General features: G+C 52.4%; 1 protein-coding gene across 1 annotated transcript in view; it reads left to right on the top strand.

The window, feature by feature from the left end:
• The window catches only part of FBN3 (fibrillin 3), a 58,429-nt gene that overhangs the window by 25,974 nt on the left and 17,394 nt on the right, over positions 1–15,061 (top strand). Inside the window, exons 37-45 of the mRNA XM_049639804.1 lie at positions 562–630; positions 1,764–1,889; positions 7,386–7,511; positions 7,922–8,071; positions 10,490–10,561; positions 13,141–13,266; positions 13,542–13,667; positions 14,053–14,178; positions 14,562–14,678. Of these exons, the coding sequence (XP_049495761.1) occupies positions 562–630; positions 1,764–1,889; positions 7,386–7,511; positions 7,922–8,071; positions 10,490–10,561; positions 13,141–13,266; positions 13,542–13,667; positions 14,053–14,178; positions 14,562–14,678 (1,038 nt within the window). The remainder of the gene's footprint in view (positions 1–561; positions 631–1,763; positions 1,890–7,385; positions 7,512–7,921; positions 8,072–10,489; positions 10,562–13,140; positions 13,267–13,541; positions 13,668–14,052; positions 14,179–14,561; positions 14,679–15,061) is intronic.

Here is a 15,061-nt window from a genome sequence, read left to right on the forward strand (position 1 = left end):
TCAGGACAAAAGGCTTAAATGAGGTTTTGAAGGATGAGTAGGAGTTTTCTAGGCAGAGCAGGGGGAAGGGTCTGTGATGCTGTGGGAACAGCATGTGCAAAGGCCTCAGGTTCACACACCTGTCCACCTATTCGGGGGTGTGTGTGTGTGTGTGTGTGTGTGTGTGTGTCTGTCTGTCTGTCTGTGTCCATGTGTATATATGATATCCGGGGTCTTTCTTTCAATGCGGAAGATTTGCAGTCACACTGGTCTGGTTTTAGATCAGAAGAAATCACCCCTCTCCACCCCCAGCTGTTAGCACACAGTCCATCTGTTCATATGTTGAATGTGAACACATGTTCACACACACACACACACACACACACACACACACACACTGCCCCGTCTTCCCAGATTGGCTGAAGTCTCTCGGTGCCGAGAGGCTGAGGAGGTAAGGGGATGGAATTGGTGTGGTAGAGGGATGTGGGACCCATTCTGGAGCCCTTTTTGGGAGACCTCAATTCCCCTGCCTCACTTGGGCTTCACCCCACAGCCCCTCAGAAGAACCTGTTTCCTTTGCAGCCGAGTATAGAACCTTGTGCCCGGGGGGCGAGGGCTTCCGACCCAACCCCATCACTGTCATTCTGGAAGGTGAGCTCCGGGCAGACCATCCACTTGCGTACTCAGTGAGCTTTTTCTCATCCCTGCCTCGCCAAAATGCACAGTTGCGGGACAGGGGGCACAACCTCCCTCCCCAAGGCCAGGCAGTGAGGCTAAACTGTTCTCAGTTTTTGGTGAAGTCCGTCCCATCCATCCCACTACCCCTCTACTCACCCACCCATGCATCCATCCATCGTCCCCATCCAACCACTCACCCACCCCATCCATCCATCCATCCATCCATCCATCCATCCATCTATCCATCCACTCACCCATCCCCCCCATCCATCCATCCATTCATGCATCCCCCATCCACCCATCCATACATATATTCCTCATTCACACACACAACTGTCCACTCACCCATCCTTCTTTCCCTCCTCCGTCCACACATACATACTCCCCCATTCAGCCATCTACTCATCTACCCATCCACCCACTTCCCACTCATAAATTCTCCATCCTTAATCCTTCCCCCTTCCCTTCCTGTCTCCCACTATTCTCCCTCCCTTCCTTAATTCCTTCCTATCTTCTGTGCATACGTAAATCATCCATCTACTCACCTCCCCACCTGTCCATCTGTCCATCCATCCATCCGTGCACTTATTCATCTTGTCATTGATTCACTTCGTATTCATCCACTATTTTTTATATCAATCCATCCGTCCATCCATCCTTTTTTAAAAACTAAGCTCTATGCCAACGTGGGGCTTGAACTCATGACTCCCAAGATCAAGAGTCACATGCTCTACTGACTGAGCCAGTCAGGCACCCTTCATCCATCCATCCTTTTATGCACAGGGGGTGATAAGATTGGAGAATTCCATCCAGAGGGAACTATGTGATGGATGGATAGATGGATGGATGGATGGATGGTTGGATGGAGTAGGAAATGAAGAAAAAGGGGATGAATTCAGGGTGACCTTGACTCAAGAGAGTCTAGGTACAGCCTCCAAGGTGGACCCTGGCCTGAACGCTCCAAATAGCCCACACCTCTCAGGTATTCTTGAAGAGGCAGGACTGGCTCCTCCGGGGCCTTGGAGAACCCAAGGCAGGGTGTGGGTGTCCCCTGAGGCCTCTGCTTGGGTTTAGCGGCCAAGCACGGCTTCTTCACTTCCTGACAGACATTGATGAGTGCCAGGAGCTGCCCGGGCTGTGCCAGGGGGGAACCTGTGGCAATACCTTTGGCAGCTTCCAGTGTGCGTGCCCACCCGGTTACCACCTCAATGAGGACACCCGCATCTGTGAGGGTGAGTATACACCTTCCTCTCTAGCCTCACCTCCTCCTCAGGTGCTGGAGCCTGAAGTGCCTTTAGGGGCTCTACTCACTTGCCTTGCTGCCTGGGGCCCACTGGGAGGGTGGGAAAGGCTTCATCAGAATCCCCCAGCCTGCCCTCTGCTCTGCTCCCTCCCTCTCACTTCCTGCCCACTTGGAAATGGCCTGGGTTTTCTATGGCAACCACTCCCTTCCTCCTTTGGGCAAAAGCTGACCAAGTCCCAAAGCTGAGAGTGGGAAGGGACAGACACAGAAGGAATAGCCACACCATTCCTTCAAACAGCGCTCTACCTGTCTCCTTCCTCCCTCCTTTGGGCATCACAGTAATGACCAATAGGAAACTGGTGTTTGTGACTGTGTGTCACCCTCGCACTGAGCATCTTCAGTTGTCATTTGTTCAGTCACCACAACAGCCCCGTGAGGGGGATGTTCCATTTAGGATCCCATTTTTCAGATGCAGAAACTAAGGTTCAGGGAGATTAAGTAACTTGTCCAGCTAGTAAGTGAGCGAAACCCAGCCATTCTGGTCCTTGAGACTGAGCTCTTCCAATGCAGTATACTAAGTCAGTCGGTCCGTCCACCCACCCACCCACCCACCCATCCACCATCCATCCATCCATCCATCCATCCATCCATCCACCATCCATCCATCTGTCTGCCATCCACATATCCATCCATCCATCCATCCACCATCCATCCATCCATCTATCCACCATCCACCTATCCATCCATCCATCCATCCATCCATCCATCCATCTATCCACCACCCATCCATCCATCCATCCATCCATCCACCTATCCACCCACCAATTCATTCTTTCTTTTCCTTTTGATGATATTAATTGAACACCTACATGTAGCCAGACACCAACACCAACACACAAGGACAGAATACATATCTTTTCCCTCGGAGCAGTGCTGTTTAGAAACTCAAGGAAATAGGGAAGGAAGGAAGAGGTCTAAGATCAAAACATCAACCTCCATTGTACGTGGAAGCAGAAGCTGTCACAGCAGAATCAGAACCTAAATACTTTAAGAATGTTTTATTCCTTTCTGCCTCCCTGTCTCTCGGGACATCAAGGAAGAAAGAGAAAGGTCCGATCAACAAATAAAAGTCACAGGGCAGGAAGGGGCGCCTGGGTGGCTCGGTCGGTTGAGCGTCCGACTTCAGCTCAGGTCACGATCTTGCAGTCCGTGAGTTCGAGCCCCACGTCAGGCTCTGGGCTGATGGCCCAGAGCCTGGAGCCTGCTTCCGATTCTGTGTCTCCCTCTCTCTCTGCCCCTCCCCCGTTCATGCTCTGTCTCTCTCTGTCTCAAAAATAAATAAATGTTAAAAAAAAAAATAAAAAAAAAAAAAAGTCACAGGGCAGGGAGCCTTTAACCGGATCACTGACCTTGGATGTGTAGCCTTGCTGGGCTAGAGGTGCACTTGAGGGCTGCAGTTCTGTGCGGTAGCATAAAATCCTATTCTCCAAAGGGCCCACACTTGGCTTAATGCTTTGCTGTCACCACCTTGAAACTCTTCGTGGGTCTTGAACAAGGAAGCCCCAGTGTTCATTTTCCACTGGGCAAATTCTGTAGCTGGTCCTTGTCAGATAGTTTGTCTCACACCCGGAATCGCTGGGCTGCATGGTGATTCTGTTGACTACTCTGTTGTGTTTGAGGAACTGCCCAACTGTTTTCTGCAGCGGCTACAACCTTTTACATTCTCACCAGTAATGTACAAGGGCCCCGGTTTCTCCACATCCTCACCAACACTGGTATTTTCCATTGCTCAAAGTTACACCGTCTAGTGGGTGCAAAGTGGCATCTCATTGTGGTTTTGATTTGCATTTTTCCCCAGTGACTGATGACTAAGGAGCATCTCTCCACGTGCTTACTGGTCATTTGTATGTCTTTGGAGTAGTGTCTGTTCAGGTCTTTTGCCCATTTTTAAACGGGGGTTGTCTTTTTGTTGTTGAGCTATGAGAGCTCTTTCTGTATTCTGGATATAAGACCCATATCAGATACATAGTTTGCAAATAGCTTCTCCCATTTTGTAGTCGTCTTTTTGCTTTCTTGATGGTGTCCTTCGATGCACACCAGGCTTTAATTCTGATGAAGCCAAATTTATCTTTTTTTTTTTCCTTCTGCAGCTGTGTTTTGGTGTCCTCTAAGAATCCATTGCCAAATACAAGGTCGTTAAAATTTATCCCTATGTCTTTTTTGTTTGTTTGTTTATTTTTGAGGGAGAGACAGAGTGCGAGTAGGGAACGGACAGAGAGAAAGGGAGACACAGAATCTGAAGCAGGCTCCAGGCTCTGAGCTGTCAGCACAGAGCCTGACGCGGGGCTCGAACTCATGAACTGCAATATCATGACCTGAGCTGAAGTCAGACGCTCAATTGACTGAGCCACCCAGGTGCCCCGACCCCTATGCCTTTTTTTCTGAGAGTTTTATCATTTTGGCTCTTATATATTTAGGTTTTCCACTTATTTTGAGTTATTTTTTGCCTGTGGTGTCAGAGAGAGGTCCGACTTCGTTCTTTTGCCTGTGGAGTTCCAGTTGTCCCTGCACCACTCGTTGAAGACACCCTTCTTTCCCCATTGAGTGGTCTTGGCTCCCGTGTCAAAAGTCACGTGACACATGGTTTCCTTCCGGACTCTCAGTTCTATTCCGTTGATGTATATGTCTATCTTTCACCCGTACCACACTGTTCTAATGACTGGAGCACTGTAAGTTTCAAAATTGGGAAGTGTGAGTCCTCCGACTTTGTTTTTCTTTTTCCAAGATGGTTTTGGCTGGGGGTGGGGGGTCCTTTGTAATTGCACGTGCATTTAAGACTGAGTTTTCCATTTCTGCAAAAATGAAGGCATTGGGGTTTTAATGGGGATTGCATGGCAACTCTAAATTGCCGTGGGGAGTACTGCTGTGTTAACAGTATTAAATCTTCTGATCCATGTACACAGGAGGTCTTTCCATTTCTCTCGGTCTTCTTTAGTTTTTTTTCCGTGATGTTTTGTAGTTTTCAGTGCTCAACTCTTGTGTCTCTTTGGTTAAATTTATTCCTAAGCATTGCATTTTTTGGACGCTATTAGAAGCAGAATTTTTCTTTCTTTCTTTCTTTCTTTCTTTCTTTCTTTCTTTCTTCCTATTTTATTTTATTTTTTAAAAGCTTTTTTTAATGTTTATTTACTTTTTAATTTTTTTAATCTTTATTTATTTTTGAGAAAGAGAGAGAGTGCGAGCAGGGGAGGGGGAGACGCAGAATCCAAAGCAGGCTCCAGGCTCTGAGCTGTCAGCACAGAGCCCGACGCGGGACTCAAACCCATGAAACGCCAGTTCATGACCTGAGCCAAAGTCGGACACTTAATCAACTGAGCCATCCAGGCACCCCGAATATTTATTTTTCAGACAGAGAGACAGAGTGCAAGCAGGGAAGAGGCAAAGAGAGAGGGAGACACAGAATCGGAAGCAGGCTCCAGGCTCTAGGCTCTGAACTATCAGCACAAAAGCTGATAAGGGGCTTGAACTCGTGAACTGCGAGATCATGACCTGAGCTGAAGTCGGATGCTTAACTGACTAAGCCACCCAGGCAACCCCCCCCCCCACCAAATTTTGTTTAATGTTTGTTTTTGAGAGAGAGATGGAGCATGAGCAGGAGAGAGGGAGACAGAACTCAAAGTAGGCTCCAGGCTCCACGCTGTCAGCACAGAGCCCAATGAAGGGCTTGAACCCACAAACTGTGAGATCATGACATGAGCCAAAGTCAGATGCTCAACCAACTGAGCCACCCAGGTGCCCCAATATTTATTTATTTTTGAGAGAGAGCTAGAGCGTGAGCAGGGGAGGGGTAGAGAGAGAGGGAGACACAGAATCTGAAGCAGGCTCCAGGCTCCGAGCTTCAGTACAGAGCCTGATGCAGGGCTTGAACCCACAAACCATGAGATCATGACCTGAGTCAAAGTCGGACCCTTAACTGACTGAGCCACGCAGGTGCCCCATTAAGACTTTATTCTTAAGTGGGGCACTTGGGTGGCTCAGTCAATTGAGTCTCCAACTTTGGCCTGGGCCATGATCTCACCTTTTGCGGGTTTGAGCCGCACATCGGACCCACTGCTATCAGGCAGAGCCCGCTTCTGATCCTCTGTCCCCCTCTCACTGTGCTTCCCCCACCGGTGCTCTCTCTCTCTCTCTCTCTCTCTCAAAATGAAGTAAAACTTCTACTTGTTTAAGAAAAATGATTTTATTTTTAAGTAATCTCTACACCCAACATGGGGTTGAACTCACAACCCTGAGATCAAGAATCGCACACTGCATGGATTGAGCCTGCCCGGCACCCCTTTGTTCTGTAGATTTTTTTAGGATAGCTTACATATCAGATTCCATGGTCGTTGTAAGTTTTTGACTGGATTCCAGACTCCTGCAAAAGTCGATTTTGTCAGTTTTCGCCAGCTTGATAGTTTTGTGCAGGAATGGAGGGTGATGTCCCATACTCTGCCGTTTTTGGTGATAATGCTAATATTCCACTATCTGTTTTTATATAGCTCACTAGCTGAGAATGCTTGTTACACTTAAAAAAACATTCTTAATGTTTATTCATTTTTGAGAGACAGAGCATGAGCAGGGGAGGGGCAGAGAGAGAAGGAGACACAGAATCTGAAGCAGGCTCCAGGCTCTGAGCTCTCAGCACAGAACCCGACACGGGGCCGGAACTCATGAACCCCGAGATCATGACCTGAGCTGAAGTCGGACGCTTAACCGACTGAGCCACCCAGGCACCCCAGGTCATATTTTTTTTCTTTTAAAAAAAAAAATTTTTTTTTAACGTTTATTTATTTTTGAGACAGAGAGACAGCATGAACAGGGGAGGGACAGGGAGAGAGGGAGACACAGAATCTGAAACAGGCTCCAGGCTCTGAGCTGTCAGCACAGAGCCCGACACGGGGCTCGAACTCACGGACCATGAGATCATGACCTGAGCCAAAGTCGGACGCTTAACCGACCGAGCCACCCTTCTATTTTCTTAATAGAAGTTAGGTCAGGAGCGCCTGGGGTGGCTCAGTTGCTTGAGCATCCGACTCTTGATTTTGGCTCAGGTCATAATCCCAGGGTCATGGGATCAAGCCCCACACTGGGTTCCATGGTCAATGTGGAAACTGCTTAAGATTCTCTCTCTTTCTCTCTCTCTCTCTCTCTCCCTCCCTCTCCCTCTCTCCCTCTGGCTCTCTTCCATGATCACACACGTGCTCTCTCTCTCTCTCTCTCTCTCTCTCTCTCTCTCTCAAAACAAAAAAAAGTAGATCATAGTAAGCTTTTTCTTTTTTTTTTTATTTAACACCATGTCGGATCTTTCCCTGTCACTGAAATGCCTGTGCATTTTAAGCTAATCTTGACACTGAGCTCAAGCCCATAATGAAGTGACTCTACCAGGTCTGGGGTTGGGAGTTACCCAGACAACTGCTAGATGCTGTCCCTCCCTCCCCTGCAGACATCGACGAATGCTATGCACAACCGGGCATCTGTGGCCCCGGTACCTGCTACAACACCCTGGGGAACTACACTTGTGTCTGTCCTGCGGAGTACCTGCAAGTCAACGGTGGAAACAACTGCATGGGTACAAAGTGTGATGACTGGGGAGATAGGCAGTTGTGGGAAAAGCACTTGGGTGTGGGAAGGACTCCTAGGAGTCTCCAAGCCTTGGAAGAGTGTGGAGAGCTGTGTGTAGGGGAGTAGAGAGCAGGAGGGTGAGTGTATTTTTGAGTTGCTGGTCAGTAGCAGAGAACAAGATGCAGGATTTGGGGGCCCAGGGCTGTCATGAATGGTTGTCCAGGTTGTGCACTGCCCAACAAAATCTAAACTGTAAAAGGCACCCCATGTGTGTTGGGGGAGAGGCATCAAGCCAGTATTTTTCAGCTGGACCCGTGAATGAGTTCCCAGCCGTCTGATGGCTCTCTCTTCCTCTCTTCTTTCTTCTCCTCTCTTGGCTATCTTTTACCCACACTCCTCTTCCTAACGGAACTGCAGACATGAGGAAGAGCATTTGCTTCCGGCACCATAACGGCACGTGTCGGAATGAACTGGCCTTTAACGTGACCCGGAAGATATGCTGCTGCTCATACAACATTGGCCAGGCCTGGAACAGACCCTGCGAGGCCTGCCCCACCCCTGCCAGCCGTGAGTGCTCTCCACACCCCCGCCCCTGCCCCCTTCTTTCCAGCTTCCTCCTTTTTAGTGCAGTATTTAAGGAGGCGCACCTTAATTGGGGCGCCCAGATTAGCTCTCATCCTACATTGTTCTGATGAGGGCTAAGGAGTTGAAAATACGTCCTAGGTGGCGTATGGAAAGCATCCGTCTTGGGGTGGGTGAGGCATCCTTCCTTGTATGTTGCAGATTTGGGGATTCAAAATGGATCAGTGAAGCTTACGTTTGTGGTAAAGGTCCTCGAAGACTCACAGACTATTTTGGGGGGAGGGTCAGTGAATACCTGGGGCCAGGGAGGAAAGCAAAACTGGCTGGAGGCACCAGGGGCCCCATGAGCAGGGGAAGGTGCAACCCCGGGGAAGCTCTGGGAAAAGCTGCTGAAACACTGTTTGGGATGAAGAAGGGTATTGCGGGCAGGGAACAGCACGAGCAAAGGGCTGGAGGCAGAACTGAGCAGCAGACCATGCTGGCAGCTGGAAAGAGAGCTGGTGGAATGATCTAGCAGCCAGCCCAGGAATCAGAGCTGCAGGAGTGGGGCAGTGATTGAAAGTGGACAACAAGGACGTTCCCATATGCTATGGGCTGAATGTGTCCCCTGCTAAACTCACGCGTTGGAGCCCTGGTCCTCAGGGCGGTGGTGTTAGGAGGAGGGGCCTTGGGGAGGGGATTAGGAGGCCCCCTGAATGGGATGGGGGCCGTTCCGAGAAGACGTGTGTGGGAGACGATCTCCACCATGTGAGGACATAGCAGGAAAACAGCCACCTCTGAACCGGGAGGCGGCTCTCACCAGACCCCGAGTCTGCCGGCACCTTGGTCTTGAACTCCCGGCCTCCAGAACCGTGAGAAATAACGCATCTGCTGTTTAAGCCACCCGGTGTGTGGTATTTTGTCATGGCAGCCCCGGCTGACGGAGACCAATAGCTTCCTCGGGCCGTGGCAACAAATTGCCACAAATTTGGTGGCTTAAAAACCCCAGAAATTAATTTTCTCCCAGTTCTGAAGGCTAGAAGCCAGAAGCCAAGGTGGCAGCGAGGCCGTGCCCCCTCCAGAGGCTCCAGGTTAGGGTGCTTCTCTGCTTCCTCCAGCTTCCGGTGGCTCTGGGCGTCCTGTGTTCCCGGCTTGGAGCTCTGTCCCCCATCTCTGCTTTCGTCTTCATGTGGCTTCTTCTCTCCAAGTGTCTGCGTGTCTCTCTTTTTCTTATAAGGACACCGGTCATGGCATTCAGGGCCCACCCTAACCCAGGGTGTCCGCATCTTTTCTGGATTGCATCTACAAAGACCCTGTTTCCCCAGATGGTCACACTCAGAGGTTCTGGGTGGACATGAACTTGGGGGGCAGTGGGTGTCCATCCCGTGCGGGGCAGTGGAGAGGGGATCGTTACTGGGCATTTCTGGGTGGTGGGCCTGGTCTGGGTTCTAGGTAGCAAGAACGGGGCAGACCTGAGCTGTGCAGGCTGGGAGGGAGCTGCAAACAGCCAGCTCTGGTCAAGAGACTGTCAGGACAGATCACATGTCGCCCTTGGTTTGGGTGCTGGGACTTAGGTACCTGCTCGGATCTTGTGCCCCTGAGTCTGAGGTGCAGGTGGCGTAAGACGAGGCAGAGGTCCATACTAGCCGATGACGCAGGTAGAAGGCCGAGTGACGGCCAGGGCGGGGACCTGGGGAAAGGTGGCAAGATGCCGCTGCCTAAATACCTGCCCGTGTCCACCTGGCGGGCCCAGAGACACCTGCCCCACCTGGGGATCGCGGTCTGGTAGGCGGCGTCTCGGCATTGCCAACGGGATGCAACTCGGCAGGGTGGGCTGCCCCGGGGAAGCCCAAGGGTGGCGCCGTCAGCGTCTGGTGCCAGTGTGGTGGGTCGGAGGGAGCCCAAGGGAGCCTTCCCTGTGGCCGCCCTGAGTCCTGGAGGCTGGAGTGGGCTCTGCTAGGGAACAGCAGAGGGAAGAGCATGTGCAAAGTTCCCATGTGGGATGGATGGACGGTGGAGAGCAGAGCCCCTCCAGACGTGTAATGAAATCAGTGCAACGGGAGGGCAGGAGTCGCTGCTGGAAAGGTAGGGCCGGGGGGTGAAGGTCTTGAAATTCAAATTGAAGAGTCTACCTGTTCCGGAGAGGGCAGTGGGGTGTGGTCAGCGGCACTCCTGCGTAGATGAGAGAGGTCGCGTCTCTGCGTCTCTGTGTTGGAAGGTCACGCCGCGCGGGTGGGTGGCTGCCTGTAGCTCTTCCAGGGCTGGTGAAAGCAGGTGGGAGGCAGAGACTAGTTGTCAGAGGCCGGGTGAGGGCTGGGCTACAAGGGTTGGAGGAGGCCATGGGCGGGGATCAGGAAGAGGAGGGGGTGTCCTTCCTGGGAGCCTGCAGCCCCAGCACCCTCTGCCCTGTCCTCCTTTGCCCAGTGGACTACCAGGTCCTGTGCGGAAACCAGGCCCCCGGCTTCGTCATTGACATCCACACAGGGAAGCCCCTTGGTGAGTGACTGTGTCCCCCTGCTGATAGCCTCCAGGTCCCTCTGTCCCCAGGGCCCTGACCTCCCCCTTCCACCCACCCCCGCCCCATGCCCACACTTCTGCCTTCCCAGACCAGGCCAGGAGTCATGTCCGCAAATAGTTCCCTTTATTAAAAAAAAGTATTTTTATTGTTATTACTCATTTTTAAAAATTCTGATAACCTACGTATAACATGAAAGTTACCACCGTAACCGTTGTTAAATGTCCAGTTCAGCAGCATCAGGCACACTCACACTCTCAGGCAAACATTCCTACCATCTGTCTCCAGAACTTTCCATCGCCCCACACTGAGACTCTGTCCCCATGAAACACGGACGCCCCTGCCCTCTGCCCCACCCCTGGCTCCCAGCATCTCCACTCTGTCTCTGTGGACGGGACTCCTCTAAAGACCTCCTGTGAGTGGGGTCACGCAGGACGTGTCCTTCTGTGACCGACTTCTGTCACTGCACGCAGTGTCCTTCAGTCCGTCCACGTGGTGGCAAGTGTCAGAATGACCTTCCTTTCTAAGCCAAACAAGATTGTGTGGAGTTCAATCCCTGGAAGGCCACAGCTCAGCCATGTGGTGTGGAACTGATGAACCCACTTCTGGCTGTTTCCATCCCAATGAGGATGTGTTCTCCTTATTTTAAACAGCCGGGGCATGGCAGATAAGATCTGCTTCCCCTGCAGTTACCACATCAAACCTAAGTCTCCTTCACACTCCCAAGGTTCCCATGCTGTATGCCCCGAGGATTTCTAGATCCTTCTTCGTGCATTTCAGTATACATAGAGGTCCCCATTGAGAACGCACGGCATTGTTTTCCGGGGAGTTTGAAATTTTCTCATTCTATAATTCCCTGCATATTGGTTTGCGACTCACTTTTCTCCGGCCACCAACGAGCCATGAAGACCCAGACAAGTGACTGACTGCAGTGCCCCCCTCTTGTCCTGCTTTGTAGTAGTCCACGTGTGGACACGCCCCAGGTCACCAGCCAGCCCCCCATGGATGGGCACTTACTGCTTCTGGATTCCCTTTTTATACAGTTGGCCCTTGAACAGCACGAGGATTTGGGGCGCAGAACCCCATGCAGTTGAAAATCTGCATATAACTTTTGACTCCCCCCTCAAACTTAACTAGTAGTCTACTGATGACCAGAAGGCTTACTGATGAGGTCAACAGTAGATTAACACGTTTTATATGTTACAGGTATTGTATACCGCATTCTTACAATAAAGTAAGCCACAGTCCATAAAATGTTACTAGGATACCTATATGGAGGGGTGCCTGGGTGGCTCAGTCAGTTGAGCATCGGACTTTGGCTCAGGTCATGATCTCACAGTTCGTGAGTTGGAGCCCCGCATTGGGCTTGCTGCTATCAGCTCAGAGACTGCTTTGGATCCCCTGTCCCTGTCTCTCTGCCCCTCCCCAACCTGTGCTCGCTAAAAATAAATAAACATTAAAAAAAAAAAAAAAAAAGGAAAACAGGTTTATAGCACTATACTATATTTATATAAAAAATACACACAGCTAAGTGGCCCTGTGCGGTTTGAACATGTGCTGTCGAACATGTGCTATTTAAGCATCAACTGTATAGATAACAGCTTTTTTGGGGTATAACTCACATACCACACGCCTCGCCCATCTTAAGTACAATTCAGTGGTTTTCTGTGTCTTCACAGAGCTGTGCTGCCATCACCACTAAGTTAGAACATTTTATTTTATTTTATTTTATTTTATTTTATTTTATTTTATTAAGTTTATCCATTTATTTTGAGGTTGGGGAGGGGAAGAGAGGGAGAGAGCGAATCGCAAGCAGGCTCTGCACTGTCAGCACATAGCCCAACTAGGTGCTTGAACTCAACGAACCGTAAGATCACGACCTGAGCCCAAACCAAGACTGGGCACTTAACCGACTGAGCCACCCAGGCACCCCTACATTAGAACATTGTCGTCACGCACAAAGACACCCGGTCCTCGTGAGAAGACCCTGGCAACCCCCGTTCTACATTCTGTGCCTATGGATTTGCTCTTCTGGGCATTTTACATCAGTGGGATTGTACAATATCTGTTCCTGCATCTGGTTTCTCCCACTGAGCATCATGCATTCAGGGCTCACCCACGTCGTAGCGTGTCAGTGTTTCACCCCTTTTTAAGGCTGGGTTACGTTCCATTGTGTGGATGGACCATGGTTCACTACCCATTCCTCTGCTGACGCTTCTGGTTTCTTGCTCAGCATTGTCCCAGGAACCCCCCCCCCATGTGGCTTCCTGATCTCGCAGGGGCTGTTGACCCCAGCAGACCCCTTGAGGCAGAGGCAGACTCACTGGGCTGCGGCGACGAACGTGTTTTCAGTTGAGAGACGCTCACCCCCCTCTGTTCTCTGTCTTTCGTCCCACATCCTGATCTCTTTCTGGTGTCAGAAAGACTTCAGCTGCCGCAGAATTTTTCCAGTGTGCTCGTTTGTGGCCACCCCTTCTCCCAGACTGCATGGCCCCCTGGCCCAGGGTCCCCAGGTGTTCCCTGGGGCTGGGCTGCCCCTGACGGCCGACGTCCTCCCCAGACATCGACGAGTGTGGGGAGATCCCCGCCATCTGTGCCAACGGCATCTGCATCAACCAGATCGGGAGCTTCCGCTGCGAGTGCCCCACAGGCTTCAGCTACAACGGCGTGCTGCTGGTCTGCGAAGGTGCCACCTGCCCGGCCTCCCCAGCCCCGGGTGGGAGGCTCGTCCCCCACCGCATGCCCCCTGGACAAGTCACTTAAGCTCCATAAGCCTCAGTTTGCCTTTCTGTACAGCGGGGCCGATGCCTTTCCAGGGGGCCTCCAACCCACATAACCAGCCTCCCTCTGGTTCCGGCCACTTCCGGAGGGATTCCCCGCTGCAAAGCCCGGGGCAGGGTTTGGGGTGGGGACCTGGCAAGGAAGCCTCCCGCACTCCTGCCTGTCGGTTGTATCCCGCAGACGTGAACGAGTGCGCCGGCGGGGAGAGCCCCTGCCAGCAGAACGCCGACTGCGTCAATATCCCTGGCAGCTACCGCTGCAAGTGCGCCCGAGGGTACAAGCTGTCGCCGAGCGGGGCTTGCGTGGGTGAGCGGGGACCCCAGCCCGCTGCAGGGCAGGGAGCCGAGGGGGTGGGCCGTGGGACCTGGCGGGCAGGGACAAGCTAGGCTCCGCCCCTGTGACTTGAGTAGGGCACGGCTCCATCCGGGTCTTTCTCCTCGGCTGTGCCATGGGGTGGTTGGGGATGCCGAGCACCTGTTAATAGGGGGCTTGGAAAGGGGGGGGATGGGAGCATGGTGCTGGCAGTAGCTGGAGCGGGGGCTTCCAGGCAGGTTCCGGGTTCCCCATCACCGCACGCAAGGGCTCGGCAAACGCCATGCGTGTGTGTGTGTGTGTGTGTGTGTGTGTGGGCGTGTGTAGGCGTGTGTGGAGGTGGGGTTCTGGGGACACCACACTGCCTGCCCTCCCCCAGGACGGAACGAGTGTCGGGAGATGCCAAACATCTGTAGCCATGGCGACTGTGTGGACACCGAGGGCAGCTACACTTGCCTCTGTCACCGTGGCTTCCGGGCCTCGGCGGACCAGACCCTGTGCACCGGTGAGCGTCCCTTCCTGTCCCCCCCCCATCCCCCGGAGAGCCAGGCCGCCAAGCCAGAGGGACCTCAGGTGTACACGTCCCCTATGAGGGCAGTGCTTTCATCCATCTGGTTCACAGACAGACCCAGGTTTGAGTCCTAGCACTTAAGACCTTGGATATATGACCTTTATTCACCTCCTTGTGCCTCGGTTTGCAAAACGGGAGTGATAAATCGTTTCAGGGGCTCTTTCCAGCCACCTCCCCCCCCCCCAGGGGTCACTGCCTGTCCATCCGGACAGGGCTAGGTGAAGGAGAGGCGGGCTGGGTCCAGCCAGGCCCTCAGTCCCTGAGCCACCTGATGCCCTGGGTGAGCTGGGCGGGGCTTGGGGGCTTTGCTCTGGCAGACGTCGACGAGTGTGACCGGCAGCCGTGCGGAAATGGGACCTGCAAGAACATTGTTGGCTCCTACAACTGCCTCTGCTTCCCTGGCTTCGTGGCGACACACCGTGGAGATTGCGTCGGTGAGCCCCCTGGGCCGGCGGGCAGGCCTCATTGCCCCGCCCTGAAAAATGGGTCCTTAGCTTGAGGGTGCCCCTCTGAAATAAAGGGTCTGGCCCCAGGGATCCCTTCAGAAAAACAACCCCAGTGGTCGGTGCTCCCTCTAAAACAGTCAACCACAAAATTTCCCACCCCACCCCACGGTCAGGCGTCAGGGGGTCTCTCACTAGAGCTTACACTTAGGGTGACGGCAGCTGGTGGACAGTATAGAGAACACAGCACAGACCTGGGTGGTGTCATGCTGCCACCTGGGCGCAGTGGTTAAAAGCATGAATTCCAAAGTCAGGCAACATGAATTCAAATCCCAGCTTTGCCACCTGCCAGCTGTGTGACCCCAGATGGGTCG

The sequence above is a fragment of the Panthera uncia genome, chromosome A2 (assembly GCF_023721935.1).
Source record: "Panthera uncia isolate 11264 chromosome A2, Puncia_PCG_1.0, whole genome shotgun sequence".
Lineage (NCBI taxonomy): Eukaryota > Metazoa > Chordata > Mammalia > Carnivora > Felidae > Panthera > Panthera uncia.